This window comes from Barbus barbus, assembly GCF_936440315.1.
Source record: "Barbus barbus genome assembly, chromosome: 24".
Classification (NCBI taxonomy): Eukaryota; Metazoa; Chordata; class Actinopteri; order Cypriniformes; family Cyprinidae; genus Barbus; species Barbus barbus.
In genome coordinates, this window is record NC_136752.1 from 15313598 (window position 1) to 15341532 (window position 27935).

Consider the following 27935-nt stretch of genomic DNA (forward strand, 5'->3'; position numbering starts at 1 on the left):
AGCTTGTCTCACCTCCTCTTGTGCATAGCGGAGTTTATACGCCCTTTTTACTGCAGGATCAAAAATTGTTTGTGGAGCCCAAACTTGAATTTGCAGCAGACCCATATTCACCCAAAAAACTCCAGAGCGGGCAAGTTGGACCAAATCTTGTGCCCGGTTGTGTGCAAACTGTGTCAAGCATGTCACTAGGGTATCTAGAAAGCCCTCTGGGAGCAGGCTTTCCGGAAGGCCTTCTCTGAGGGCGATCTGAATCTCCTGGGCTGCAGAAATGGGGTCCTGGCCTTCAGTTAGACTGTCACAAGATTCTGCATAGCTTTCCTGTAAACCTGGAGACAACAGCTCAGAGAGAGACTGCAGTTGTCTACGCAACACAAGTCCTTGCAACCTACAGTCAGTTAATCTACAGAGAATGAGAGGGAATGAGAGATAGAAAATAAAAAATTAATCACTGCACAATAGAAATTACAATAAAAACTGTTAATACATTTAAATCAATATTTTAAAAAATAAATAAATAAATAGCATACTGTTCTAAAATATTTCAAATCTAACATGACGTGCTCCTTAACTAGGTGTGATATGTGTCTCTACCTGAAGTCAGCAAGCTCAGGCATAGCCATATTATCCCAGATCACAGCACTCAGATCTTGTAGCTGCCCGGTTCTCTCTCTCCACTCGCCCAGGGTCAAACGTGATGATGACAGGAAGTGTGACCCCGATGGATCCCATCGGCCGCCAGCATCAATACTGCTCAGAACTCCTAGCATGCAGTGGGACCACACCGCACGACTCAGCATGCCAGGACCCTTCACATAAACAGACATCACATCAAGGTTATTTATGAAGATACAAGTTAAATAACATGTTCATACAAATAAAAAACAACAACTTTGTTTTGAGTTCTTCCTCTACAAACACACACACACACCGTATCAGATGGTCCCAACAGTGATTTGGAGTTCATGTGCTCCTCAGGGTTCAGCGGATTCCACTTCAGCCAGCGGTCAGGGTCAGAGGTCACGCTGCCACTCCATAATGCTGCGAGTGTCTCAGACAGCAGCTCACACCACACCAGCGGCAGCTCCTCCACAGGCTGGGGAGGGAATTACAAGACGACTGATCAGAGTTGAAAAGTGAAAGTGAAGTGAAATTCAGCCAAGTATGGTGACCCATACTCGGAATTCGTGCTCTGCATTTAACCCATCCAACGTGCACACACACAGCAGTGAACACACACACACCGTGAACACACACCCGGAGCAGTGGGCAGCCATTTTATGCTGCAGCGCCCGGGGAGCAGTTGGGGGTTCGGTGTGGAGAGAGCGCTGGACATTCACTCCCCCCACCTACAATCCCTGCCGGCCGGAGACTCGAACCCGCAACCTTTGGATTACAAGTCCGACTCTCTAACCATTAGGACACGACTAAAACTGAGATTAAGTGAAATTAAAATATTAGTCCCTGGTGCAGCATGTGTTTTTCAGTAAATGGAGGATTGAATGCTTTATATATGACATTTATAAATGGTATGTTTAACAAAGGTAATTTGTATTGTCTGGATGATAAATGTAAAGATCAAGCTTAATCGTTGTATTGTTTGTATGGTAAATTCAACAATCCTCAATATTAGGGCTGCCACTAATGACTATTTTTATTTCGATTAATCTAACGACTAATTTTTCGATTAATCGAAAGGACTAATTTCCCGCAAAAATTTTTTATTAAACCAAATGAAATCTAAATTTCTATGAAATCCTTTTTTAAAGCAAAAGTGAAGTGTAACAGAGTGCAAGAGGCAAGTGTCCATCTCAGTCTAAATCACTGAAATCAAAGTTCAGGATTATAGTGTATGACAACATATCCACGTGTTCTAGTCTAATAATAATAAAATTATAATCAAAAAACACTTTTTAAAGGAATATTTACCAGAAATATTATTTACCAGAATTTATTTAGGTGAAAAATGTAAATGTGCAGTATTTCTGAAAAAAATACTTTAAAAAAAATATATAAAATCAATTAATTGGAGATGCTTTTTATTATTAAAATTTAATGTAACCATTAAAATGGAATCCAGAAAATAATGGAAAACAGAATTTGGTAAAGATAAAACTGCAAAACTCAATTAATTAGACAGACTTTTTGATTAATAAAATTTAACAAAACTGAATTTGGAAATAAAACTGATTTCATAGGGCCTTATAATTATATATTTTTTTGGTGGTAATAAAAATTGATTTAAGTGAACAATAGCTTTTAAAATGACTTAAAATTCATATAAAATATCAATGATGCAATAATAATTAGTTCAAATAAAGTATCAAAAGCAAGAAATCATATGGTTTTATTGAACATAACTGTTAAAATACATAATGTATTATAAACAATAGAAATAATGTAGATTACGCATCACAATAAAGGCCTGCAGGAGCGCAGACGGCCTGACGATTATTTTTACACATTACTGTTTAATATTGACCAAGCACCATTTAATTCAAACGTACACTTAATCTTTAATATTTGTCCATTTCTTTAGGACAGAAATGCTACAGCCGCTGTGATTAAATGAATATGTGGACATCAAACCGTGTAAATTCAGAGTGAGGGTCTGAGCTTTTATTTTGAAACCGCGATGTATTCTCCTGTTTGTGTAGATTTATAAATGATTTACCTTACAAATCTGATGAAATGGCGCGCGTTGCGTTCCCAGATGAACGTTATAATAAACACAAACTCACAACAACATGCAGAGATGGAGTATGAGATGCTGCACATGTAAATGATAACGGTTTCTGTGGAGCTACTGTGAACGGAGCCGCTGTGAGACGCACGTGCTTAACTACACGCATGTAAATAATTAAAGAGCATATGCTGTGTGAACTGCATCGCATATAATTATTATTAAATTAAATCGTAGCGTTTGTGAATTCACAATTATGCTTAATTGTGATTTTTAAATGGGTTTAATATATCATGCAGCCTTGGAAAATAGTCTAATAATGAGTTTTATGGATTCTCGTCCATGAAATGCGCCACTTCCGGTATTTTGCCGGTTAGTTGACGCGAGCAAAATGAAGTCGACGATTTTTAATAATCGACTAGTCGCAACGAATCGCTACAGCCCAAATCAATATAGTCATTTCAGAAAAACATCAGAATGCTTATGAAGGTGTTTTGACAGACCCGCTCAGTGCCAAGCAGGAACCAGAGAGGCTGCAGCTGTCGGATATTCATGGGGGTTGACTGCATACAGAAACGCAGATGGTTAGAGAAGGACCTGCGCAGACCATCTTCTGCCTTCTTACTGCTCCTGTAGACCAAAATATGCAAAACAATATGAATAAAACATTATACAGAAAAAGAATAAAGTCTATATATAGAAAAATATAAATATAATATATAATTTATATAAATACAAATATTAGATAAAAAAAAAAATCTATCTAAAAATGCGAAAAGTTAAATAGAAATACAAAAAACCTAATAAAAACGAAAAAAAAAAAATTACTTTACAAAAAATAAAAGCTAATTCATAATATTATTAAAAATATTATAATAGTATATAAACAACAATACTGACAATGTCATTAAGCTGCCCGATGAATTGTTTTATAATAATTTGGTAGAGAAACGCAGTCATACCTTGGTGTGACTGACAGGTACAGCAGGTCTGTGGTGACTTTCATTTGGTTAAGGACTGCCAACTCCTCCAGTGCAGGCCACAGTTGAGCCCTGCGTGCAAGCTGCAGTAACACCTCCCGGCCCGGTGCGGCACTCTCTCCAACTTCTTCCTCATTCTCTTCTGAAAGCGAGTCCAGCAGGCCACAGGAAGCCATATGACCCTGCTGCTGATCCACACAGCTCACAAGCCTCTCCAGAACCCCTGAATAGAACGATAAGAATATTCTGTGTCATTAAACTAAGCGGCCAGGGTTTGCATGACTAGTACTGCACCACTTCAAATTACTGTCCAAAATGTAAATGGCTAGTTCACCTGAGTTCTGAGGCTCCAGCAGGAGGTTGGCCTGAAGCACCAAACCCCAAGCTTCCAGTAGAGCTTCTTTGGAGTCAATTCCCATGGCCACACCACGGAGACGAGACACCTCTTGTTTCCACAGCGATGCGAGGCTGTTGTCGAGTCGCAGGTCCTTAACATCCAAAGCCCTGCACAGCACTCGCAGACGGGCTGCACATTCAGCCACTGCCTCCAGCTGCACAGAAAGAAGGACATCTGAAACTTTTGCTAGAATGTCTTAATTTATTTTTTATAAAACATACCTTTTATTCAGCTAGAACTAATTAAATTGATCAAAATTGACAGTAAATACATTTATAATGATATAAAAGGTTTATATTGAAAAAAAAACTTCCTATGTATCATGGGTTCTACAAAAATAATAAGCTGCTGCACAACTTTTTAACACTGATAAGTTTCTAGCACACCATATCTGAATATTACAATGATTTCTGAAGGATTATGTGAAAATTCAGCTTCGGCATCACAGGAATAAATTATATTTTAAAATATATTTTAAAACATTTATTTTAAATTTAATAATATTTCACAATATTTTATTACATTTTCGATCAAATAAACGCAGCTTAGGTAAGCATAATAGACTCCTCTAAAAAAAAAAAAAACCCCAAAAAACACAATGCCAAACTTTTAAATTATAGTGTACAACAGGCTTATTATTAAATAAACTAGACTGTTTCCCAATCAGTAACATACAGCTAGCTGAATTTCACATAAAAAAATAAAATAAATAAAATCCCTCAAATTTTTGAATAATAGTTTTATCTGGAGTTGAACCTGTGTAACATTTAAATTTCTTTGTGTCCGATATATTGCCTAACCTTAAATGGCAGTGGTTTTCCTAATGTCTTCTGAATGCCCTTCAGAGCAGAAGCCACAGCCACGGAACTGGAAAGTGTGTTCTGGATGGCCGTGGAGATTGTGTGTAGTTCCTGTTGGCCTCTGAAATGAACATCCACAATATGCATATAAACAAACACTACAGAGAACATTACATGATGTTTTTTTGTCACATAATAAAGCCATTACTCACTCATAGTCACTATCCCCCATCAAAAGCTGAGGCAGCCGCAAAATGAGGTTTTTGTGCACCCACTGCCAGTGCAGGGACATCACACACACACTCCGAGTATCCACGGACAGGAAGTTACACACATGCCAGAAACGATCCCTCCACTGCAGCAGCTGCAGGATCTGGGCACACAAACACATCACCTTAAACCAACTGCAGAACAGTGCAGCACGGCTATAATGAATATGCTCTGTGGAATACAGTTCTGACCTCAAACATGAGGTGGTCAAAGATGTAGGGCTGGCCCGACTGCACAGCTTGCAGTACAAATGAATCCCACAGGTCGAAGAATGAGCGCAGGTGGACCAACACTGGATGAGGCAGGTGACCTATGTCAACCGTCCCTATTAAACCCAATTTTATAATGTGAATAGAGACATACGACCCAGGCTTTTTCATCGAATGTTGATAAATGTATTTAAAATGGTCTTCTAATATCAAAAATGTATTTTTAACAAGGCTGTGGGAGTGTGTACCTTTTGAGAAGGCAGTGGCCATCCTAAGTGCGCTGTTATGAGGCGAGCTGTTTCCAGCACTGCTGTTAATAGCTGCTCTCTCCTCTCGGTCCATCAGCAGTGTGATTCTTTTAAAACATAAGACATTCATTTCTAGCCATTTTCCAATTTACTGGAATATTTGTGTATTAAAAATCATAAGGACTTACCTATTGGCAACAGCATTCAGTGCTTCCATGAATTCCATGTATCTCTCCTCATCCTCAAAGTTGCAGGTGTTGGCCAAAATGTCCAAGTACTGCTTGTTCCAGCGCATGTCTACCAGAATCCTGTAGTCATCTGGTGAAGAAACAAAATTCAGGAACTCCACAAGTCAGCAACTGTATATGATTTTTGTTTTATGGAACTATGATTCTGAGTTTTCCATATAAATAAATATTAAAGGCAATGAAGAATGCATTCCCAATGTGATTGACTTCAGAATGAAACCGCATTTAGCATAAAATAATATAGGGTTGGACTTTATTTTATCTATCAGAACTTTATTGAATGGTTTGGTATCATGATATTGTTTTTCCTTACTCACACAGCTTTAATTTACATCAGCAGAAAAGATGTTTAAGAGGAAGAGACACTTGTTATGAAAGACTTATTATTTTAGGCATTTTCTACAAAAGAACACAAGGCTGATTTTTATTTCAAGTGGTCTATAAGTGTATATATGTGTGAGTGTGTATATGTACCTGTGCTGTGTGGTTGCAAGAGCTCTGCCAGACATTTGCCTTTCCCGATGAGCTTGCTGCTGAATACAGCCTTCAGCGCTGTGCATCCTGCCTCCAACTGCATCAGAGCTGCATCTGCAAGCACAAGTATGATCTCAGGACTCAAAAATATGAGCTCAGGACAACACAAGCTTTATCAAACACATTAAAAATTATGTTTTTTTTTCCTATACAGCATACCTGGTGCATGTTTGTATGTTTTGGTAAGGTGGGAGAGCCAGCTGGTTCTGAGGACCCAGTCACTGTGAGAAGCTCTTTCTGTCAGTATTTTAACTGCTGTTGGGAGGAGTCGAAGTGCATTCTCAGCTCCACTGTCCAGACCTCCACCTCCAGAAAACTGCAGCCCGTCCAGCACAGCACCGCTCTGCATTGCCCTCTGCAGGTCAACCAGGCTCAGTGGACGATTCCTGAATCAGTAAAATGTTATTATTATTATTATTATTAATAATATATTATTACAACTACTGTTTTTTTTTTACAAAAACAAACAAGTTTTTTTTTGGCGAACTGAAATAATAAAACAGAATAATTGAACTAAATTACTAATAACTGAAATTTCCATGGTTTAAAAACTATAACAAAAATAAAAAACAACAATGAATTTATTTATAAAATATAATCAAACAAACAAACACAAAATACTGATTTAGAACAAAAAAAAAAAAAAAAAAAAAAAAAAACTTTAAGCTAGAAAAAAAACTTGAAAGCTAAAACTGAACTAAAACTAAAATAAAATAATAATAATTAAACTTTAATTATGAAATGCTTTAAAAATTAAGAAAATATATTAAATAGAAGTAAAATAGAAATGAAAAATTAATAACTTCATTTTTTCTTGGGGGGGGGGGGGGGGCGCTATTTACCCCCTTATCATTTTAGACAGGACAGTGGAGAGATGACAGGAAAGTATTGAGGAGAGAGGGGAGCGGGATCAGCATAGGACCTCGAGACAGGAATCGAACTCGGGTCGCCGTGAGCACAGTTGCGCAGTATATGTCGGCGGCCGACAAAAATTAATAACTTTAAATGTTAATAACTTTCATGAGCACAAACAAAATTAGAATCTCATTAACAACCAATGACTTGGCCGATAATGAAGTACAAAATGATTTGTATGTACAGTGTAGTTCTGACCTTTTTCCGTAAAGACTGAGTGTGTTGAGGCAGTACAGGAGGACCTGTCCGTCTCTCTGGACACTGGAGAAACACGAGTCCTCAGTGCACAGCAGGGCTGAGGGGATGCGGTCCGGCCACACACCCGCACACAGCAGCCCACTGCCCCAGTCCTCAGAGTCCAGCACTGCCAACTGCCTCTCAATGATATCCTGAGCCAGCTGAGACAGGAAGTAGAGGTAAGTTTGGTGTGTCATAAGTTTATGGCATCATATATTTTCGTGGTGTATGGACAAACATTCATGTACCTGCTGGTTAGCAGTAGTGCGTTGACAGAAAGCATAAGCTTCTCCACAGGCTTGTAAAAGGGCACTGGGCAGATCAACTCCTCTCTGGAGCTGACCAGACAACAGAGACGCAGCATGGAGCAGAGACGACATGGATGATGCAGGTGAGTCTAGAGGACATTAAAGAGAACATATCCATTAAAACACATCTAAAGCTCAATAGTAAACTAAAAATAAAACCATAAAAATATTTCCATATTTGAAATAAATTATATTAACTGAAATAAACAAAAAAAAATATTTTCATTTTGCTTAATTTGATATGCTAAAATAACTAAAACTTAAATAAAAACACAAAAAAAGTAACTATTAAAAACTATAACAGCATCTCAATGATAATAAAATAACACTGCTTTAAACCCAAATTTAAATAAAACAACAACAAGTAAAAACAATGAAAAACTAACAACAACATTAAGTTTTTGATCGAACCACAGACTCACCCCATATTGTGTTCTTGATTTCTGAATGAATGGAGATCAGCAGGTCACACACGCAGTCTCCCGTCACACCCAGGGTGTGTAACACCATCTTTAGATCCAGGGTGTCCCAGCAGACTCCCTCATGCTCACCAGGGATGTAGATCTCAACACCACGGTTTCTCATGGCTCGAGAGATTTCTCCATGTGTGGGATCCATGGTGAGGAACAACCTGAGCAACACAAAGAGAAATAGGATTGAACAAAGGCAGTGAGTTTCACAAAACTGTATTTTCACATTAGGTTTGAAACTGTTCAGCAAGATGTAATGTTGGTTCAGGATGTGATTGTACCTGAAGTTAGGGTGGGGTGCGATGGTGGGTGTGGTTCCATCAATGATCCCTCGTTCATTAATAGTTAATGACCCACCAGGCTCCAGAAGGGCGTTTAGTCGATCCAACACTGAAGGGCTGTAACACGAATAGTTCATAGAGTTATTTTATTCAGGGTTCCCACTCTTTCATGAACACCAGATTCAAGCACTTTTTAAAGCACCATTTATTTTATATCAAGCACCTGTCAAATTCACACCCCAGCATAGTAGCATCATGAAAGACCTCTTAGAATACTTAACATTTCACTTACCCTTAAAATTTACATTAAACATTTCAGAGGAATGAGGTTTTGAATGTGTAGGTTTAATAAATTTATACCATTTTGAGCAGTCGTGTTCAAAGGAATTTTGGGTAACACTTTATTTTACGGTTACACCTATTAGTTGCTTATTAGCATGCATATTACTAGAATATTAGCCATGTATTAGTGCTAATTAAACACACATTAATGCCTTATTCTATATCCCTAATCCTACCCAATACCTAAACTTAACAACTACCTTACTAACTATTAATAAGCACAAATTAGGACTTTATTGAGGGAAAAGTCGTAGTTAATAGTTAACAAGTGTTACCTATTCTAATAAATTAATAAAAAGTGGTTAAACAGCTCTCTGCGCTTAATTTTTTTAAGGAGCACTTGTGCTCCTAATTTAAAAACAATTTAGGATCACAGTCAAAAATTTAGGAGCACATTCTAATAAAAAATCTACAATTTTGATGAAATATTAGCCTTCCCATTACGAGATGATATTTGACTTCTTAAAGTGATTTACAGGGAATTTTGTTTATACCTTTCTATTGGTAAATCATCTTTTGTCAAATAAAAAAAAAATATTTAAGCTTTTTTTTTAAATTTCTAATTAAAACAACTAAATAAAAACAAGTAGAATAAGAATAAGCTACCAATCAAATGAAATCAGTATTAAAATAATTTGTACTACAGAGGTGGCACAGAAGAACACAAAAGTGGATTGTAAGTGTATTTTCAGACGTTTAATGAGGCTCAGAGGTTGCATGAGTGCAATTAAATTCATAACTTCATGTTGAGGTTAATGTTTTAAATTAAAAAATTTGAATAGAAATATTAAATGACTTAAATAACAGAAAAGATACTTTAAAATGAAAGGAAAACTGCCAGTAGGTGGCAGCAAGTCAATGATTTTATCACTGAATCATTCATTCAATTGATTCGTTCGAATGGCTGATTCATTCAGGAACGAAGCAAGTGACTGTCTTTATGAATGGATAATTGAATCAGATTTCGTTTGAAAATGCCAATTCATATATAAACGAAACAACGCTGTGTTTGAATGGAGATGCGCAGCGGCTTGGCTGTGACTTAGTTTGAAACTATTTTCATTGACGACATAGAGCAAAATCAGGCAATAGTGTTCAGACAATGCAAGTCACTTAATACTAACTTCTTGTTTAAAAGCTGCAGTTCGTAACTTTTTTTTAGTTAAAAAGGATCCAAAATCAATATTTGAGCAAGTACATAACCAGCCAGTGTTCAAAACTATCGCCTTACTTTAGCCCGATTCACAGCAGTTATCTTATAATAATGTTTTCTAATTTGAGTGGTACGGGTAGGTTTTCGCGGGAGATTCGAGCATGGCACTGCGTCATTACGTCATGTCTGTAAACAAAGAATTTTTCCCGGCTACTAGACTATCGCATGTGAGGATCCTGCAGGTGGCGCATCATTTATAGCCTTATCTCACAGCAGCTGGAATAATTAAATGTATCATTTTGATGGCGGATTGTAATCCAGAAAGTATTATGCGTTTATGAAACATGTGAATTAAATTAAAATATATTCCAGTTTTAAATGTGCTTCTGATTACAGATAGCCTGAGTTTACACAAGATTTGTGTTTTAAAGACAACCAGTTTGAAGGGAGCATAATTTGCTTTTTGGGTTAAAAGACTTTCTTAATATGAAGTTCGAATGGAATGACAATTACATTAATCTGTACAGAAATTGAAATCTACACGCTAATACACATTATACTCATAGTCACGCAATGCTGATGTTGTTAATTTAAGAATAAAGTATAATTATAATAATACTTTGCACGATTTGATATGAGCTAACTGATCTTTAGATTTAATCACCATTGGTAGCGCGATTTATGGTAATGCTTTTTATCCTCAGTTGGTCAGAACAAACGTGATTGACTTGTAACTTACTTGTTCAGATGATAATATACGTTGAAAATTCTTATTTGAGTCATATATTCCAAGACAAAGACTAATCTGTGATTGCGAAGTACAGTAAATATCCACACTGGTGCGGCGACTGACTGCCATACATTCACCTCAAAACATTAGATTCATCTGCGCTGGAGCTGTGCCAGTGTACAACCCACGTAATAAAGATAATTCCGCAAGTAACTGCAATTCCAGGTTTTCAAACCCATCACATTTCGAAACTCCCTTAATCATTAAAAGCTGTCACTCTCCTTTCTTCATCGCGATCTTACAAAGTTCTGTTATAATCAATGCAGCTCTCTACACTGCACAATGAATCTCTTATTTACACCCTGTCTACACTTTGTTATAAAGAGGATTCGTGAACAAAACAGCGTTTTGAGCAGTGAGTGGATTCTGATTAACATTGTGTTCAAAGAATCAACAGATACAGTATGTCTGTGAGTATGTTAGAAACCTTTGAAGCTCCCCTCAGCGCAAACACAAATATGCTGATCAGGTCAGTCACACTGGTGCTCCTAAATATTTTTTCATAGTCGCAAATGCACTGCTTCTACATAGGTTCAATGTAGGGCTGCGCAATGTGCACATCAGCTCACATGATAAGATTTTTCTCACGCTACCCCATCTCCACCCCAATAATTAGCGCCGTTTCGTTTCGTCTTTGACAGCGCATATAGGAACATTTTTGAAATAGCACCATTCTACTAAACAAATTTATTTCAAATTTTTTTCAAGCACTTTCAAGGACCTATATTTGTTTTCAAGTACTTTCCAGGCCTTGAATCCATGTGTCTGATATTCAAGTACTTTCAAGAAGCGTGGGAACCCTGTTTATTACATGTCTACCAGGAATACATTATTTTCACTGTGCTAGTTGTATCACTCTAATCAAAATTCTTGAATAATTTGAAACCAATATTTCATGGCCTTTTTTTTTTAAATCACCCATGTTTTAATTTTTCCGTAATGAGTGTTGATAAGAGTGCTATGTCACTGTTATAATTGTGTCATTGAATCATTTACTACAAGTCAAATGTGCATCTCCACAAATCTACTAAGAGACTCCAAAAAACATCTTAAGCATTTAAAAAAACATGTTTACAAACATCTGACCTGCAGAAGTTGACGTTGTCCATGAGCAACCAGTCTCCAGCCTGCAGTGCCTGAACTAATGTCCCATCCAGCCACTCAAAGCCACCATGAGTCCAGCCGTCCTGCATCTGGGCCAACCGCTCCTTCAGTAGAGTGAAGTCCATCTGCAGCTTTGACATGTCTGCAGTAGACAATCAGAGATTTTATGACACTCTTTTAAATGGATTACAAGGCTCAAAGTAAGGATTTATTTTTGAATTAATTTGCATTTATTTTATATTTTCATAAGAATTTTACATTATATTTCCAGTAATAATTACATTTTTAAAAATAAATATATTAAAAGCAAATTTCAACCCATTCTCATTTTACCAACTCATTCTTACTCTAATTCAAATCCAAATGTCTCAGAAAACCAAATGTTTAAGTTGAAAGGCATATAGAAGACATATACTCTCCTGATGTAGTGTAGTGTCTTACCTGTTAAGACCTTGAGTTTAGTGTTGAGTTTGTGCAGCAGAACAATAATGACCTCCAGTTTGTTTAAAGCCTCAAACGTGACCATGCCCTCTGTGGTATCCAGACCCTCGTCTCTCAGCCAGCGGCGGAAAGTGCTCCACGTGCTCAGCAGAAACTCAGTGTCCTGCACCGCCCCATCCAATGACATCAGGCCTCGTCTGGTCACCATGGCAACCACGTAGTCCATGCTCTCCAAGACCTGCTGCCACGGGCGTATGATGTCCACCTAAAAATAATCACAAGGTTAATAACATCACTAAGTTAATGAAATGTTCAACTTGCCTATTATTTCCAACTGACCTGCTCAAAGCCACCCAACAGCTCCGTTGTGTCCATGGCGCTGTTCATGGCCATGACCCTCAGTCTGTGTCCTGTTAACAATGCAAGAAGATGCACTAGACTGCTCTTTCCACTCGCAGTAGGACCCACCAATATGACCATCCACCCCATCTCCACACACTTCATTAGGGCTTCCAGAGGGCGCAAAGAATGATGGGTAATCGACAAAGGAGGATCCAGAGCAATGGGTGCCCCTCCACTACGCTGCAGGACTGAATAGCCCAGCTGTATGTGTGTGAAAAAGAGAAAGAAATATTATCAAACACCAATGTTTCTAAAGACTATTATTATCCACAATAAAGGTTTTTGTGTACATAATCTGTGTGCGTGTACTGTGTATATTTATTATGTATATGAATACACACATATGCATGTATATATTTAATAAAAATATGTTATGTTTATATATTAAATATATTTCTATATAATAAACTATATGAATATAAATATATACATGTATATGAGGGCAAAACACATGCAAATATTTTCAAAATATATACTGTATGTGTGTGTTTTTATATGAAAATTATTTGAAAAACTACAATAAAAACAAAAATAAAGATTTATGATTAAAAATTTTTTTTAAAAACCAATAAAAAACAAAAATTATATTATCATCTGACCAACCTGCAGGTTCAAAGGGGTGATATGGAACTGTCTGGAGCCCATGTAAGGTTCAAAATCTTCTCCAAACACTTTCCTAAACACTGCTAACACCTGAGGATAGACCATGTATTACTGATTAACAGTTGTCTTCATATCTCCAGGTTATGAGTGATAAATGGTATTTAAATTAGTGTTGCTACCTGAGCCTTGTCTGCCTCAGTCCTCATGCGGTCTGCATACACAAGTCCAACATGCTGGCCAGGGTTGAAGAAGCCTGGTGATTGGTCTGTCTGCATCAGCTGGCACCAACGGAACAGATCACGGAGATTAAATTCCCAAGGTCCTCCTCTCTGACCCCATTTCCTCTCAACCGTCACTTCTTGGACGAGCTTAGGAAACAAAAAAAAATAATCAAGATACATGGAGTCAAGATCTTCAAATGTCAATTAAACGAACAACAGAAAAAACACCAGTGAAGTTAAGCATCGCCTACTTACCCGTTTACTAAACTGCACCATTTTTGAAATAATCACATTGTCAATGTTAGGAAAGATGGAGTCACCAATGAACTGCATGTCTTCACTGGTTAGCGCATCCACATAAACCTGAATGAGGAAAATACAGAATGCAGATCCATATTCTCAATCAAATGTGTATTTTGAGAAAACATACAGAAAATCATTCAATCTTACCTGAGTGAATCTGTTAAGGAAGGACCTGGGAAGGCCTTTGCGTCCTCCTCCCTGTGTGAAAGGGTTTTGGCAGCCAAAAATCTTGGTCTTCTCATGCTGAACGTGGAAGCGCATGCCCAGCTCAGGGATGTAGATCTCAGCACGATGGTCAAAGCAAGCGTTCAGACCTTCCAGCACAGACTGAGAGGCCAGATTTAGCTGTAGAGATAAGAGGAAGAAAAACAACAATCATTAAAGCTACTCAACTAATATAAAGAGATATTTTAGAGTTATCAATTCTGTATAAAAAGAAAGACTGAAACACATTTCCATTCATCTTTACCTCATCTAGGACGATCCAATGTCCTGCCTTCAGCCCAGCAAGGAGAGGACCGTCACGCCATGCAAACTCTCCTCCTTTCCCACCTTCCACTGGCAGGTCTGTCCCAAACAGATCCGTAACATCCTGTGCAGAGAGGACAAAACAGCACAATGAATAAAAAACACTCTTTGAAATAATATACAGTACTATCCCCTGGAGATTTATAGAACATTGATGCCTTTTTTCCACCTGTCAAAAAAGGTTGTTATTGCATTGGTAAACTTATCCATTATCATTTAGATTGTGTTCTACAAAGCAATGCTAAAGCAAAACTGACATACAGTTTGTTCAGACAGGTTGATCCTGACAAGATGGTTCCCAGAGGCCTTGGCAATGGCAGCGACCAGGCTGGTTTTGCCCACTCCAGGTGAGCCCTCGAGAAGTATGGGTCTCTGAAGCTTCAGTGCCCGTAATATCCTCTGTGCATTCACTGCAGTGGTGCCCGCACTCAAAGCGTAGTCCGAAAGACTCCTGCCCTCACTCTCAGGACCTGTGGGTGGATCAGACTATATGTAGCAAACAGAACCCAAAAGTCCTATCTGAGAAATGATTTGATAACAATAATTGCTAACAACACCCAGCTTTAATATATGTAATTTTACATGTTGGTAGATTCCTCACCTGCAGCGATGTAGAAGGGGTCAATGCCAAAGAAGTCTTCACCCCACTGGGGCTCTCGGGGGACACTAGTGTCGTAGACTTTGAGCGCATCCTGCATCTCCTCATCTAGCTCTGTAATTCTGCTCAGTCTCTTCTCCAGGTATTCCATACTCAATTTCCGTGCCACCAGGGCATTTTCTGCTGCTGACACTGTGGTTCCTGGTACCATGAAGAAAAATAATGAGGCCATTAAGAAGGATTTATATTTTCTTAAGTAGTAAGGTTAAGGGATATTAGACCTGTACAATGACATATATAAACCTTTGTTCAAAGGTTTGGGGGTAAGTAGGATTTCCTTTTTTTTTTTTAAAGTAATTAATACTTCTATTCAACAAGCATGCATTAAATTGATCAAAAGACATTTATAATGTTACAAAATTTTTCTATTTCAAAAAATGCTGTTTCATTGACTTCCTATTTATAAAAGAAACCTGAAAACAGAAAAAACTGTCATGATTTCCACAAAATATTAAGCAGCACAACAGTTTTTAACATTGATAAAATGAATAATGGTTTTTCAGCACTAAATCAGCATCAGAATGATTTCTGAAAGATCATGTTAAGATTAGTTACAGTTGTTGAAATTCAGCTTTGCAATCACAGGAATGAATTGCATTTTAATATATATTTAAATAAAAAAAAGTTTAAATTGTAATAACATTTAACAATATGACTGATTTTACTGTATTTTGATCAAATAAATGCAGCCTTTTAAGCTTAAGAGACTTCAGAAAAAAAGAATCTTACTGAGCCTCAGAAACGGTAGTGTATCTTACTCCTTTCGGGGGTAAATGGGTACCAAAACATGAAAAATGCAGTTTGCACTCGCTTTTCTCCCACCTGAGCCGATTCCGTCCACATACACAAGGCATGCAGCATGAATAAAGGCTGTTACGGTGTCCAATCTCAGGTCCCATTCTGGCTCCTCCTCCTCCAGCTCCCCCATGGTCATGAAGCCATCCTCGTCCCGCTCACATACCGTGTTCATGAAGTTTACCCATGACAGAATGTCTCGCACGCTTAGAATACACCGTCGGCCGAACTCCTGATTGGTCAGCCAGTCGATGAAGTCCAGCATGAGCTCTGCTATGTCTTTACCTGAGATTGGAAAAGAGGAAGAGCAATGATGAGTCTAGAACAGTGTAGAAGATTGATTGCCAGGGACAACAAACATCTATGTAGTTTAGTGGTAATTATACAACGCTATTGACTGTAGAATCCAGCTGATTGGCCAAACAGATTTAAGTACTTCAAAGGGTGTGAAATAAGGCTTTTTATAATTGATTGCTCAGTGCACAGTGACTCACCTTGGTGGTCATGCTGGTCCAAAGAGAGTCCAGGCCTCAGATTGTGTTGGATGATCTGCATTAGATCATTACGACTGTTGCTCTGGGGGCACCAAATCTCTGTGAACCTGTTCCTGAGTGCTGGAGACAGCTGTACATATGCAAACACATCAGTACCAATGGTTGCTTGTTTCATCCATGCAGCAAACACAATCTACTTATTTAGAGAATATTTAATAACCTTGAGTCAAGATAATGTTCCTCAGCCATGCTAATTTTCCATGTACTGACCTCTTTCTTTCCAAAATCACCTCCAGGGTTCATGGTAGCGACAAGCCGGAACTTCTTCCCGGCAATGATCAGCTCAACATCTTCATCATCTCCGCTGCCTTTTTCTGCCAGCACCAAAGATTTTTCAGTCTCCAACACGCTGTACAGGACACACAGACAGTCACATAATCACTTTTGACTTCAGATGAGCCAATATCGCTGACGTACAAAGATTAAGTGATTCATATTGTCATGATGTGGTGTAGAAGTTGCACATTTGGGGCACAATTATGATTAAATTTACCTAGAAACAAAGCAGACAGGTAGTTTCAGGCCTGTTTTTGAATTTTCCAAGCAAAACTGAATTGAAAACTTTAAGTAAAATTTAAACACTCTCTTAATAAGCTGTCAATGTGAGGACACTGAGTGTAAATTCACACCTGTTGAGTCTCTCCAGGACAGAGTCATCTGCCAACGAGATCTCATCCATTAGAAACACACCGTCCTGTTTCATCGCCAGCACCAGTGATCCATCATGCCATTCAAACAGACGGCCGTCCTCCGCATCAGCCTGAAACATAATACATTCATATAAAAAATACAGCACTGACGAATAAGCTATAAGCTGGTGGCAGTCTGATTTTGGACTGGAATTGAGAGTTTTGTAAACTCAATAATCTTAAGAAATATGAATAGTACCTGTTGGGTTCCTGTGTGACGGACAGGTCGGAGGCCACCCAGAAAGTCAGACGTCTCCATATGCAAGTGGCAGTTCACAGAGAAGAACTTCTGACCAACTAATGCAGCAAACAGCTGGCAGATGGTGGTTTTACCACAGCTGCAGTAAAAGGGAGGAACTTTTAATCCATTTCAGCTTCTTTTATCTGATGAATAAATTAAGCTACTAAAAGGTTTAAAGGCAAATTCTGTTTCCTGTGCTGACATATTTTCGATTGAAACAGGTGTTTCTATTTGTTATTGCTAGATGGCAGGTGGTATTAGAACTGTAATTCTCAACTTTTTTACTCTAAGGCCCCCACAATGTCAATACTTGTCAGTATTTGTCTCCCACATTTACAACAATATTTGAAAAAAAAAATATCACTATTAATCTGATAAATTACATTCTGTTAACTTTAAGATGTGTCAAAGGGAACTGGTCAGATTTTCAAACCCTCTCACTGAGGTTCAACTAGGGACTGTATCACAGCTTACCCCGTGTCCCCAACAAGTAGAACAGACTCTCCAAAACGAAGAGCTCGTCCCACTAGCACAGCCATTCTCCTCATGCCCTGGGTCCACACCACATGACCGAACTCTTCAGGGACACCCGCAATGCTGTCCACAAAAGGGCCTGCCAAGTGCCAAGCCATCAACAAGCATCAATATACCAAACTGAGCCAGCTAAAACAATCAATCTGGCCATTAGTTATAAAGTGAGCTAATCAAACTGATCTTTAGGTAAGCATCAGAATTAAGAATTCAAAAATTAATGTAAAATATTTTGCCACCTTAAATCATCTGCATAGATGGAAATAAACATCACAAGATACAATCGATAAACTCACACTCAATAACTGCATTATATAAGAACACGCTGGTAGAGAGGGTTGCTAAGAAGCCTTATTAACGGACTGTCATTAAACTGTGCAGTACTACTGGTATTTGTTTATGTGATAATGCAATGGAACAACCAGTGAGAACAACATTAGTAATTGAAAGTCATCGACCTGATGTCAGAATTCGGTGCGCCTCTGTGGCCAAACTGTGTTTGTGCTTAAAAACTCACTGAACTGAGAGGTGACCTGAGTTTCAGAGAAAAGAGCATCTGGGTTCAGAGTCCTTTTAAAGTACTTCTCCAAAATGTTCTGGATGGTTAGCGCTTCCTCTGGTTTCCTGACACGGCCGGCCAACAGCATGTAGCCTGAAAAAGTGAACACGATGATTATTACAGTTGGAAATTGTCAAATCCTTTCATTCATCAAGGAGGCAGTGATTGCTCAAAAGTAACAGTACAGTCTTTGACACTGTTACCAAATATTTCTGTCAAATAAATGCTGGTGTTTTGAACTGAATCCTAAAAAAAAAAGTACCACGGTTTCCATAAAACAAGCACCACAATCGATAACAAGAAGAATTGTTTCTTGAGTACTAAATGAACATATTAAACTGATTTCTGAAGGATCATGTGACACTGAAGACTGGAGTAATTGGTGCTGAAAATTCAGCTTTGCCATCACAGGAATAAATTACATTTTAAAATTGTTTTCACAATATTACTGTTTTACTACTAAATAAATGCAGCCTTGGTGCACGTATCAGACACAAGGTTTATATAACATTTAAAATAACATACAGACATCAAACTTTGAACTGTAGTGGACATATTTATATGTATTTTTTTTTACTCCAAAGGGGTCAAAAGTTTGTCATTGATTTTACCGTCATCGGCCAAATGTTGTAGCCAATCACGTGAGGTGTCATTCTGCTCATCCAGCCTATAGCGCTCAGCCCAGCGGAACAGGTCTCTTAGAGTAATGTACCCATGTTTCCCAGCAAACACACTGGATCCTCTACGCAAGGACTGATTAAAAAAAAATACCACCATATCAAAAAATATAATTGTGAACTTCTCAAACTAGATTCTTATAAACTGATGCAACAAAATGAGATACGCACCTGCAAGTTCTGCATGACTTTGATGAGTTTGGAGCAGTAGGATGGGGGCAAACTGCAGCGCTGATGGAGAATGTTCTCAAGCTCTACACTAGGAAGCTCATCAAAATGCAGCTCTACAAAACGGTTCCTAAATGCTCGGGACAGAACCTACACAAAAATGAAAGACACATGGGTCAGACCCCAAAAGGACATTTAGATAGAATAATTTAGTGCATTAAAATTCTTGAGCTCTTTCTGAGCAGAAACATCAGAACCATTATATCACCACCTCCCAATTAGTTCCCACATTACCGTTGCAAATTACGATTAAGGCAAAGCTGCTTGACAAACTAGTCTTTTTTAAAAATGTATTGAATAGACCTTTCTGCCACCGTAAAGCCCAGGAGGATTCTGGGTGGCAAAGAGCATGAATCTTGGGTGGGCTTTGACCACTTCCTGCGTCTCGGCGATGAAGAGCTCCCGGTTGTCATCCAGCAATCTATTTAGGGCCTCGAGGACATCAGTGGGGGCAAGGTTCAGTTCATCTAGAATGATCCAATAACCTTTCCGCATGGCATCAATCAGAACGCCTTCAGGGAAAAAACAAAAAACAAAACATATGTTGTTTACATGAAAACATGACATAAACATAAGGTTAATTGCACACTGAACTATACCATTGAGAGACAACGATATTATTTGCCATCTCACATGGCAGTGAATACTTAGAATTTACAATTATTCATTAGCACAAGTCAAGGGTCTTTACTTGTTTCAGCTCCCTTTGTGGGTAGATAGATGAAGCAAGGACACCCTGAGTGTTGTATTTTAAGCCTGGCCTATAATAACATGCAGTTTGTACCATTTGCATGCATTTACACAAATTTTTACAATCTGCAATGTAAGCATAACAAATTCATATACTTGTACATTTCCATCATAATGTGTGCTCCAAAGATTATGTACCTTCTTTGAAGGCAAGTTTGCCATGCTCATCAGAGGAGTAGCAGCCAATGTACTCCTGGATATCTGTGTGCTCATGGTTATTGATCCGCACACACTGGTTTCCTGTGGCAGCTGAAAGCCATTTTATCAGACTCGTCTTTCCTACAGACGTTTCCCCCTGAATAAGCACTGGATGGATGCTAATCACCAAAATAATACACAAGAACAGAGGGAAGAAAAAGTATAGAAGAAACCGTAAAAATGGTGGAAAATGATTCCTTGTATGTAAGGAATATACAGTATGTATGTATACATATTTCATAGATTGCAGAGTGAGTAAATACTGTGTACAGATTGCAGACCACTTGTTGACTACTTGTACATGGATAAAGAATTACAAGCAATATAGAAATATAGAAGTGTGGGGTTTCTCTGATTTGGCCCAGAATGGTACAGAAAAAGTCTTGGAGATCATATTGCTGTCCTGAAGTCAGCTCTATATACAGAAATCAACTGATCACTAGGTCTGAACTGTCCCAGACAAATGGCACCAAAAACAAATCAGTCGTTACTATGATTACTACCCAAAGAACTAAAAGTGAATCAAATCCCTTACAACAGTTACGAACCCTCCCACAGATGAACAGAGGGATGCTGGATATGTAATATGTATCGACAGTGGGATTGATCTACGGAACGTCACAGGGGACATATCTGGGGTGGCTTTTCCTACCCGGCAGACACTACCCGTGCCAGGTCTTTCAGGTTGAGCTTGACAGAGGGTGTGAGGATGTAACTGGGGTCTGCAGTAGGCTCCATGTCCCCCCGACTCAGCCAGTACTCCTCTATCTGCAAGCATGTGCGATCCTTTGGCTGTGGGATTGGCTGAAGAGAGAGCACAGGAACATTTTCACACAAAGCACATATATAGTCTATCCCTCTGAACAAACATTAGCGCGGATAAAAGTGTCTATCTGTAGCTCTGAAATGATTACCTGTTTTAGACACTTCACATTTCCTCCTAGTATGTACTGACACACCAGTTTCTGCACAACAGGATGAGAGCTGCGATCCAGCTGAGTGAGAAAACTCAGACAGAAACCCTGCAGAAGATATTAAACCTCTATGTAAATATACTTTACTTGGTGTTTTTTAAATTTCTTTACACAATGCACACACAACACACCTCTCTATTTCAATGACTACTGTTTATGCCAAAACAAAAACAAAACAAATATAGAACACTTTATCATATGATTGGTTTAAAACTTGTTGCATTAACATAATAAATCAAACTGGTCTATGGTGAACGGCAACTAATGATGACGAAATAAACTGCATAAAGTCTTTAAGCTTTAAACAACCTGGTTGCCCAAAATTAACGTTAAAAAAGCACCTTGCTTTTAAAAAAAAGTGAATTTAAATTTATTGACAATGTTAAAGTTTGAAGAAACCCACCATCTAATGTAATAACTCCTAACCGGTTTTAAATTATTTTATTATGTTGATTTATGCTCCCACTACGATGACCTTATGACCTTCAAAAGCTAGAAACCTATACGGAGTGGACAGATACTGATATTAGTAAATAAACAATCTCCAAAATACAGTGTACTGTGTACAGATTGACTGGTGGAGTAGTCGTCATCGTGTAATGCAAACTACTCTGTGGGAAATGCAGTGCCGGTGGGACTTTGAAATCCAATCTACATTGTATGAGAGCGGTGTGTTGTGACGCAACAAAACTAAATTGCTTTCATTATAATCAATCAAGCTGTCTAGATTACAAGCGTAGAAACATCCCACTCTGCCGTAAAGCCAGTATTATTCATAAAGATGTAGCAAAACAACTCAGCTAGTTTGTTTTATTAAGCTGCTCACTTCTGCTATAGGCACAGGGAGAAACATCCATACCCTGGCAAAGTCAAGTTCATGTGACTTTACATGAACTGAAAAATGTTATTTCAATATGGCAACATGTAACAGACACAACTTACAATGTGTCAGACTCTCAAGATATTAAAAATTGAGGCAGAAACCATGAGGAAGACAAATACATTACCTCATAGAGGGAACGTTGGATGTTGTAGCAGGGGTCAGAGACCACATATTTCAGAGCTCTGCACAGAGTACGCAAGCTGTAGTGAGGCTTGTGACCCGTACCGTCCACTAGCCGAGTGTTAGCCTCCTTACGAACAGCCAAATAAAAACTGGGGGGGGGGAAACAGGGAAGATTCTGTTATAAGAAACCATATATAGGAACATCACAATTGTGTTTTAGGATAGCACCTAACCAAAGGGATGAATTCTGTATGTTCTGTATTTTACATGGCTTGTTTTTACTTAACAAATATGTTTTTTATCCCAAGCAATGTCACACCTAACATTTGAAACTTCCTTAATATTATCAAGAAATGCTGATTTGTTTTATAATGGTTGTGCTACTGGCTAGCAGTGACCTTCTATATATCAAAATACAAAAAGCTGTGTTTTAGTGAGGAAAGTGAGTTTGCTGTTATATGGATGGCAATGGAGACCTACTAAAGAACTGTGCACAAACCTGATGATTCCATGGATGATGCCTCTTGTCAGGTTAAGGCCTTTGAAGTAGTCAGAGACCAGGATTCGTAAATCACTCTCACTCTCCAGCTCCTCCACATACAACTCTGTAAATCTGATACATAAACACAATTACATTAACTTCATATTAACACATACAGTGTTCCCAGAAAAGACCTGGATGCTTAAGAATGTATACATTTCAGTGTATGACATCTTCAAACAAATATGCTAGATATCTCACCTGTTTCTGATGCCCAGTGGCAGGTTCCTCTTGCCTACATCAGTGGCTGGGTTCATGCAGGCAAACAGGCGGAAGTCTGGGTGACGAACCAGAGGCTCTACACAGAATGATATCATGAAAACAGTAAATTACCTCTGAATTAAATGAAACACTTATAAACCACTAATCAACTACAACACTTTTGGTAAAGGACAGTAATGTAGCATCAAGCACACTTGAATTTTTTTTTATGTACTCTACTGTTCAACAATGTTACAATAATTATAAATGCTGTTCTTCTGAACTCATCAAAGAATCCTGAAAAAAGACTGGAGTAATAGCTGCTGAAAATTCAGCTTTACCAATCAATCAATCAATCAATCAAATCAATCAAAAAAAAAATAAAAAAAAAATATTATATTGACCCCAAACTTTTGAATTGTATTCTACAACTGGTTTTTGAGCCAATAAACTAGACTGTTTCCCAATCAGTGACTTACAACTAGCTGTGTCATCTCTCTAATGTATTTTGCCCTAAGTGTTTCAGGAACACCCTTACTACATTCAGCATAAAGAAGCAGTCTGAGGAAAAGCAAAGTACTACTAGGGCACATATTTTCCCACTATACCACTGTCAAGAAGCCACTTTGTTTGGGACTCACCAGTATCGCCTCGATCCAGCAGCACCAGTGACCCGGCGCTGCCCTCCAGCAATCCACTCAGACACTCCAGCGTCTCTGCAGCAGCCAGATTAATCTCATCCAGCAGGACCCATTCGCCTTTCTTCACAGCCTTGGCTAAAGTCCCCTGTGCAGATACACAGACAGCCACAACATTCAGGAGATAACAAGAGAAAGAATAGATTTAGACAGGAGGTGAAAGGAGTGGCAATTACCTCCACAAACGCAAAGACCAAAGCGGATTCACAGGCCCGAATCTGTTCCTGTGTCTGACTGAGTCTGAGAGCCAAAGCCTCCCACTGCTCCTGCAGCAAGGCAGCTAAGAGAAAAACACAAATAAAACATGTTGTACAATCTTAAAAGGCTTTATTAACCTCATTAATAAAGGTTTTACACAAAGAAATTTGAAACATAAAAAAAGAGTGATGCAATTCTATTGAACTTTTAGTATTACCATTGGGTTTATCATGTAGTTCCTTGGTTAGTGCTGATTTGCAGACATGGTCCATGAGCTTCAGAAGGTCCTGCCAGCGTTTGCCTCTGAAGCAGGTTTGGACGTGACCCAGGAAGGTCAGGTTCTGTTTCCGTGAGTATGTCTGGGAAAAGAGGTCCTCAAATGCTTCCCGCAGGGGCAACAGGATAAGCTTTTGGTCCACTGGTTTATACCTTCAATCAACACCGATCAAGGTCAGCAATTTCGCATAGAGTTCCACCACATTTGTACTGTCCATGTTTCTTGTCACTTGTCTACTCACCCTCCTAGTAGGTCAGCTGTGTCACTCTGTTGGTTCATGTTGACCACTCTGAGTTTGTGTCCTGCGTGCAGTAGAACAGAGCAGGTAGTTAACAATGATGCACAGTGTTACACCTACTCGCTCGGTGAACTTCAGGTTTGTTACCTGTCATTTCCGTCAGGTACTGCACTGTAGAGGTCTTTCCTGTGCCCGTCTCCCCGACCAACAGGACAGGTTCCCCTTTAGTGACACACACTGAGAGTTGCTCCAAAAGTACAGAGGATGGCCGTGTGGCGGCAAATGTTTGTCTGCCTCTGTTGCAAATACACATCAAATATGGAGGTTTTAATATTATTTATATACTATTTTAGTATTTATAAATATTTTGAATTCATTTTATAAAATAGGTTTTATAATTCATTTTAGATAGAGTTTTAGTAGTTTTGTTAAGAGACTTTTTATTAATTCATGAACTTTTAGTACTTCAACTGAAACTTATTTTTTAGTTTGTTTTAGTTCAACTTATTTTAGTTAAGTTTGCGTTTTTATTTGATTAATTTCAGCTTTAATTCAATTAACAAAAACATTTGTTAAATGTTATTTAACAAAATTAATAAGGTCTAATTCTCGCTATTAACAAACCATATGACTTTGCCTCAATGAACTCCTAATTTGCTGCTTATTAATAATTAGCAAGGTAGTTGTTAAGTTTAGGTATTGGGTAGGATTAGGGATGTAGAATGTGGTCATTCAGAATGTACTTTAGAAGTCCTAATAAACAGCCAATTAGTAAACAGCATCTAGTTAATAGTGAGAATTGGTCCCTATTTAAAAGTGTTACCAAACATTTTTAATAGTTTTAGTTTTAGTTAACAATACCAACACTGGTATGTCAATGTCTGATCGCATTTTTTTTTTTAAATGTAAAACCAATTCTACAACACTGAGATTCCCCTGGAACGATAAGTGTTCACACCCTCCTGCCAGCTAAGGTCACTGAACAAACAATACCTTGTTGTTCCTCCACAACGAGGCATAAAATCACTTTCCAACCCCTTCAACCTGTCGGCTCCTCTCTTGCTGAAAGTGCTGCCAACCTTCCCCCAAACGGCTTCATTATTTGTTCTCTGCTTTCCTCCTCTTGCTTCCAAATCTAGTAGTCTAATAAACCTGCCATTGTATATTCTAAATACTGTTACCTCTCTCACAAATGCCTTTTCTCCTATTTTGCCACTATGGATAAAAGCATCTGCTAAATGCATAAATATACATGTAAGCTCTCTTCCAGTGCTCAATTTATGCATCACAACTAATAAAGGAATCCTGCTATATTTTCCTCTGTTATGCTCAGGGCTATTGTATTCCCTGTCTTAAACAGAATAGTTACCAATCAATCTCATACTGACTCAATTTCTCAGCAGGGTGCCTTCCACAGAGGGGTCAGTGTTGGCACAGACAGACTGGCAGTTACACAGTTTGTAATATAGTAGATTGAAAGCAGAAAAGCCAGTCAGAGAGAGCGAGACAGATGAATGGAGATGGGTAAGGTTACACTCTGATAATTCAATCTCACATGCTCAGCCGCACCGCGTCGCTCTGCTTGCGGAGTAACATGGCACGGCCCACCGTCACCTCCAGCTCTGACACACTGATTGCAGGCAGGTACATCTGGCAAAAATGCTGGGCCTGAAATGTCACATTGACAGTATTAGAGCAGACTTTGTCTCTATATATTATGGAGAAATATAAGAGGGTGCTTTTCAGCCATTACTGTAATATTGCACACTTTTTGACCAATGAATTTCCATGACTTTTCCAAGTCATTTTTGAAGGCAAGTTTTACTTTACACAAGCTATTACAACAAGCAATATCCAAGCAATGGCTTTAATTTTAGAGCACAACAATACTTACACTGACTACAGAAATTTCCTTAACCTTTCCAAAATTTTACTCATATCCAGGCAAGGAAATCGCAAATATAAATGTTAACAGGGAATTGTAAAACTCTCAGTTATCTCCAGGTTTTCTATGGCCTTCTAATAGTTTGTGTCAGTGAAGCGATAACACGTTGGTGCAGAATCCTACCTTCTCTCTGGATATGTTGAGTTTGCTTCCAATGATCTCTGCCATCTTGAGTCTGCTCTCGGATTTGGAGAGCATGGCAGTGAAGCAGTCCAGAGCCTGAACGTAAAAAAAACATTTCTCTTACAACAACACCGGTTTCTCAGTAATAGTGTTCTCGTTTTATCGAAATGTAAAAAAGAAATATTTTAATAATAGTGAACCCTATACATTTACATTTACATTTATTCATTTAGCTGACGCTTTTATCCAAAGCGACTTACAATTGCTATATATGTCAGAGGTCGCACGCCTCTGGAGCAACTAGGGGTTAAGTGTCTTGCTCAGGGACACATTGGTGTCTCACAGTGGATTCGAACCCAGGTCTCTCACACCAAAGGCATGTGTCTTATCCACTGCGCCATCACCACCCCCTATAATGTGATCCAACAAGTAAAAACCAAAAAATAAAAGTGACAGATTAACGCTGGTAGCACTCACCTCTAGAAACACATTCTGTGCTGTGGAAGCACAAGAGCTGTCAAAATTTAAGCAGATTCTCTCACACCATTTCAGCAAATCCCTGTAAAAAAAAAAGAAAAGAAAATAACTTTTGCTACCAAGCATTTACCATGACAACACGGATGCAAAGAACGCAAGAAAGTACATTTAATATACTCATATTCAATCAGATCTGATTTATAACCATAAATATGATAAAAAAAAAACATATAGCCTAATATACATACATTTATTCACATATATTCAAAAGTTTGTGGCAAGATTGTTTTAAGAAAAGAAGGTTGCATTATCTGCATTAATTGATTAAAGGTGACAAAGACCTCTACATTGATACAATAGATTTCTATTTTAAATAAATGTTGTTCTTTATTTTTACTTTTATTCATCAAAAAAAGACAAAGAAAAAAATGTACCACGGTGTCCAGTAATAATATTCTACAATATTATTGTTTTACTTCAAATAAATGTAGCCATGGTGAGCTAATGTTTTATTTTTTTCCTTTCACTTGAAATCACAGTCACCAAAACATTGTAAGGAGGCATGACCGTAGGCAGACTGGCTGCTCAAATTGTTTTTCACCCAGTGATTCTACAAAGTAGGGGATTGAGCGAGGAAGTGAAAGTGTATTGATTAGTAACAGCAGGGTCTCCATACCACTGAACTTCTCCTGACAGGACAAAGCTCATATCTGACACACTTTCATTGCTACCCTAAGTACAAAGTATCAAAAAAATTGAAAACAAAACATATTACACAAAAATACTGTTGCTTTGAATATGTAGGCCTACAGAAAAAAAACCCTCTACAAGACAGAGATGACACTCTGCGTCAGTGTGTGGTATCTATTGTACAAAGCTAGTTATATAAATGATTTGCCCTGGCCCAAATCTC

At 38.2% G+C, this 27935-nt stretch overlaps 1 protein-coding gene across 1 annotated transcript in view; it reads right to left on the reverse strand.

Moving 5' to 3' along the window:
- LOC306843810 (midasin-like) overlaps window positions 1-27935 on the reverse strand; it is a gene marked incomplete at its 5' end in the record, with an annotated part of 51655 nt that overhangs the window by 17359 nt on the left and 6361 nt on the right. Inside the window, 51 exons of the mRNA XM_079375484.1 lie at window positions 13-400; window positions 592-806; window positions 929-1093; window positions 3184-3310; window positions 3643-3883; window positions 3995-4211; window positions 4858-4978; window positions 5070-5230; window positions 5319-5452; window positions 5585-5691; window positions 5773-5902; window positions 6307-6420; window positions 6526-6752; window positions 7480-7679; window positions 7767-7915; window positions 8249-8457; window positions 8578-8694; window positions 11949-12108; window positions 12408-12672; window positions 12747-13010; window positions 13413-13502; window positions 13592-13780; window positions 13889-13996; window positions 14084-14281; window positions 14406-14528; window positions 14726-14934; window positions 15066-15263; window positions 15945-16202; window positions 16412-16541; window positions 16682-16820; window positions 17101-17231; window positions 17360-17498; window positions 17876-18014; window positions 18450-18584; window positions 19103-19244; window positions 19340-19486; window positions 19700-19908; window positions 20285-20463; window positions 20997-21148; window positions 21259-21366; window positions 22326-22473; window positions 22824-22937; window positions 23067-23163; window positions 23708-23852; window positions 23941-24044; window positions 24180-24391; window positions 24481-24541; window positions 24625-24773; window positions 26033-26145; window positions 26546-26641; window positions 27023-27104. Of these exons, the coding sequence (XP_079231610.1) occupies window positions 13-400; window positions 592-806; window positions 929-1093; window positions 3184-3310; window positions 3643-3883; window positions 3995-4211; window positions 4858-4978; window positions 5070-5230; window positions 5319-5452; window positions 5585-5691; window positions 5773-5902; window positions 6307-6420; window positions 6526-6752; window positions 7480-7679; window positions 7767-7915; window positions 8249-8457; window positions 8578-8694; window positions 11949-12108; window positions 12408-12672; window positions 12747-13010; window positions 13413-13502; window positions 13592-13780; window positions 13889-13996; window positions 14084-14281; window positions 14406-14528; window positions 14726-14934; window positions 15066-15263; window positions 15945-16202; window positions 16412-16541; window positions 16682-16820; window positions 17101-17231; window positions 17360-17498; window positions 17876-18014; window positions 18450-18584; window positions 19103-19244; window positions 19340-19486; window positions 19700-19908; window positions 20285-20463; window positions 20997-21148; window positions 21259-21366; window positions 22326-22473; window positions 22824-22937; window positions 23067-23163; window positions 23708-23852; window positions 23941-24044; window positions 24180-24391; window positions 24481-24541; window positions 24625-24773; window positions 26033-26145; window positions 26546-26641; window positions 27023-27104 (8155 nt within the window). The remainder of the gene's footprint in view (window positions 1-12; window positions 401-591; window positions 807-928; window positions 1094-3183; window positions 3311-3642; window positions 3884-3994; window positions 4212-4857; window positions 4979-5069; window positions 5231-5318; window positions 5453-5584; window positions 5692-5772; window positions 5903-6306; window positions 6421-6525; window positions 6753-7479; window positions 7680-7766; window positions 7916-8248; window positions 8458-8577; window positions 8695-11948; window positions 12109-12407; window positions 12673-12746; window positions 13011-13412; window positions 13503-13591; window positions 13781-13888; window positions 13997-14083; window positions 14282-14405; window positions 14529-14725; window positions 14935-15065; window positions 15264-15944; window positions 16203-16411; window positions 16542-16681; window positions 16821-17100; window positions 17232-17359; window positions 17499-17875; window positions 18015-18449; window positions 18585-19102; window positions 19245-19339; window positions 19487-19699; window positions 19909-20284; window positions 20464-20996; window positions 21149-21258; window positions 21367-22325; window positions 22474-22823; window positions 22938-23066; window positions 23164-23707; window positions 23853-23940; window positions 24045-24179; window positions 24392-24480; window positions 24542-24624; window positions 24774-26032; window positions 26146-26545; window positions 26642-27022; window positions 27105-27935) is intronic.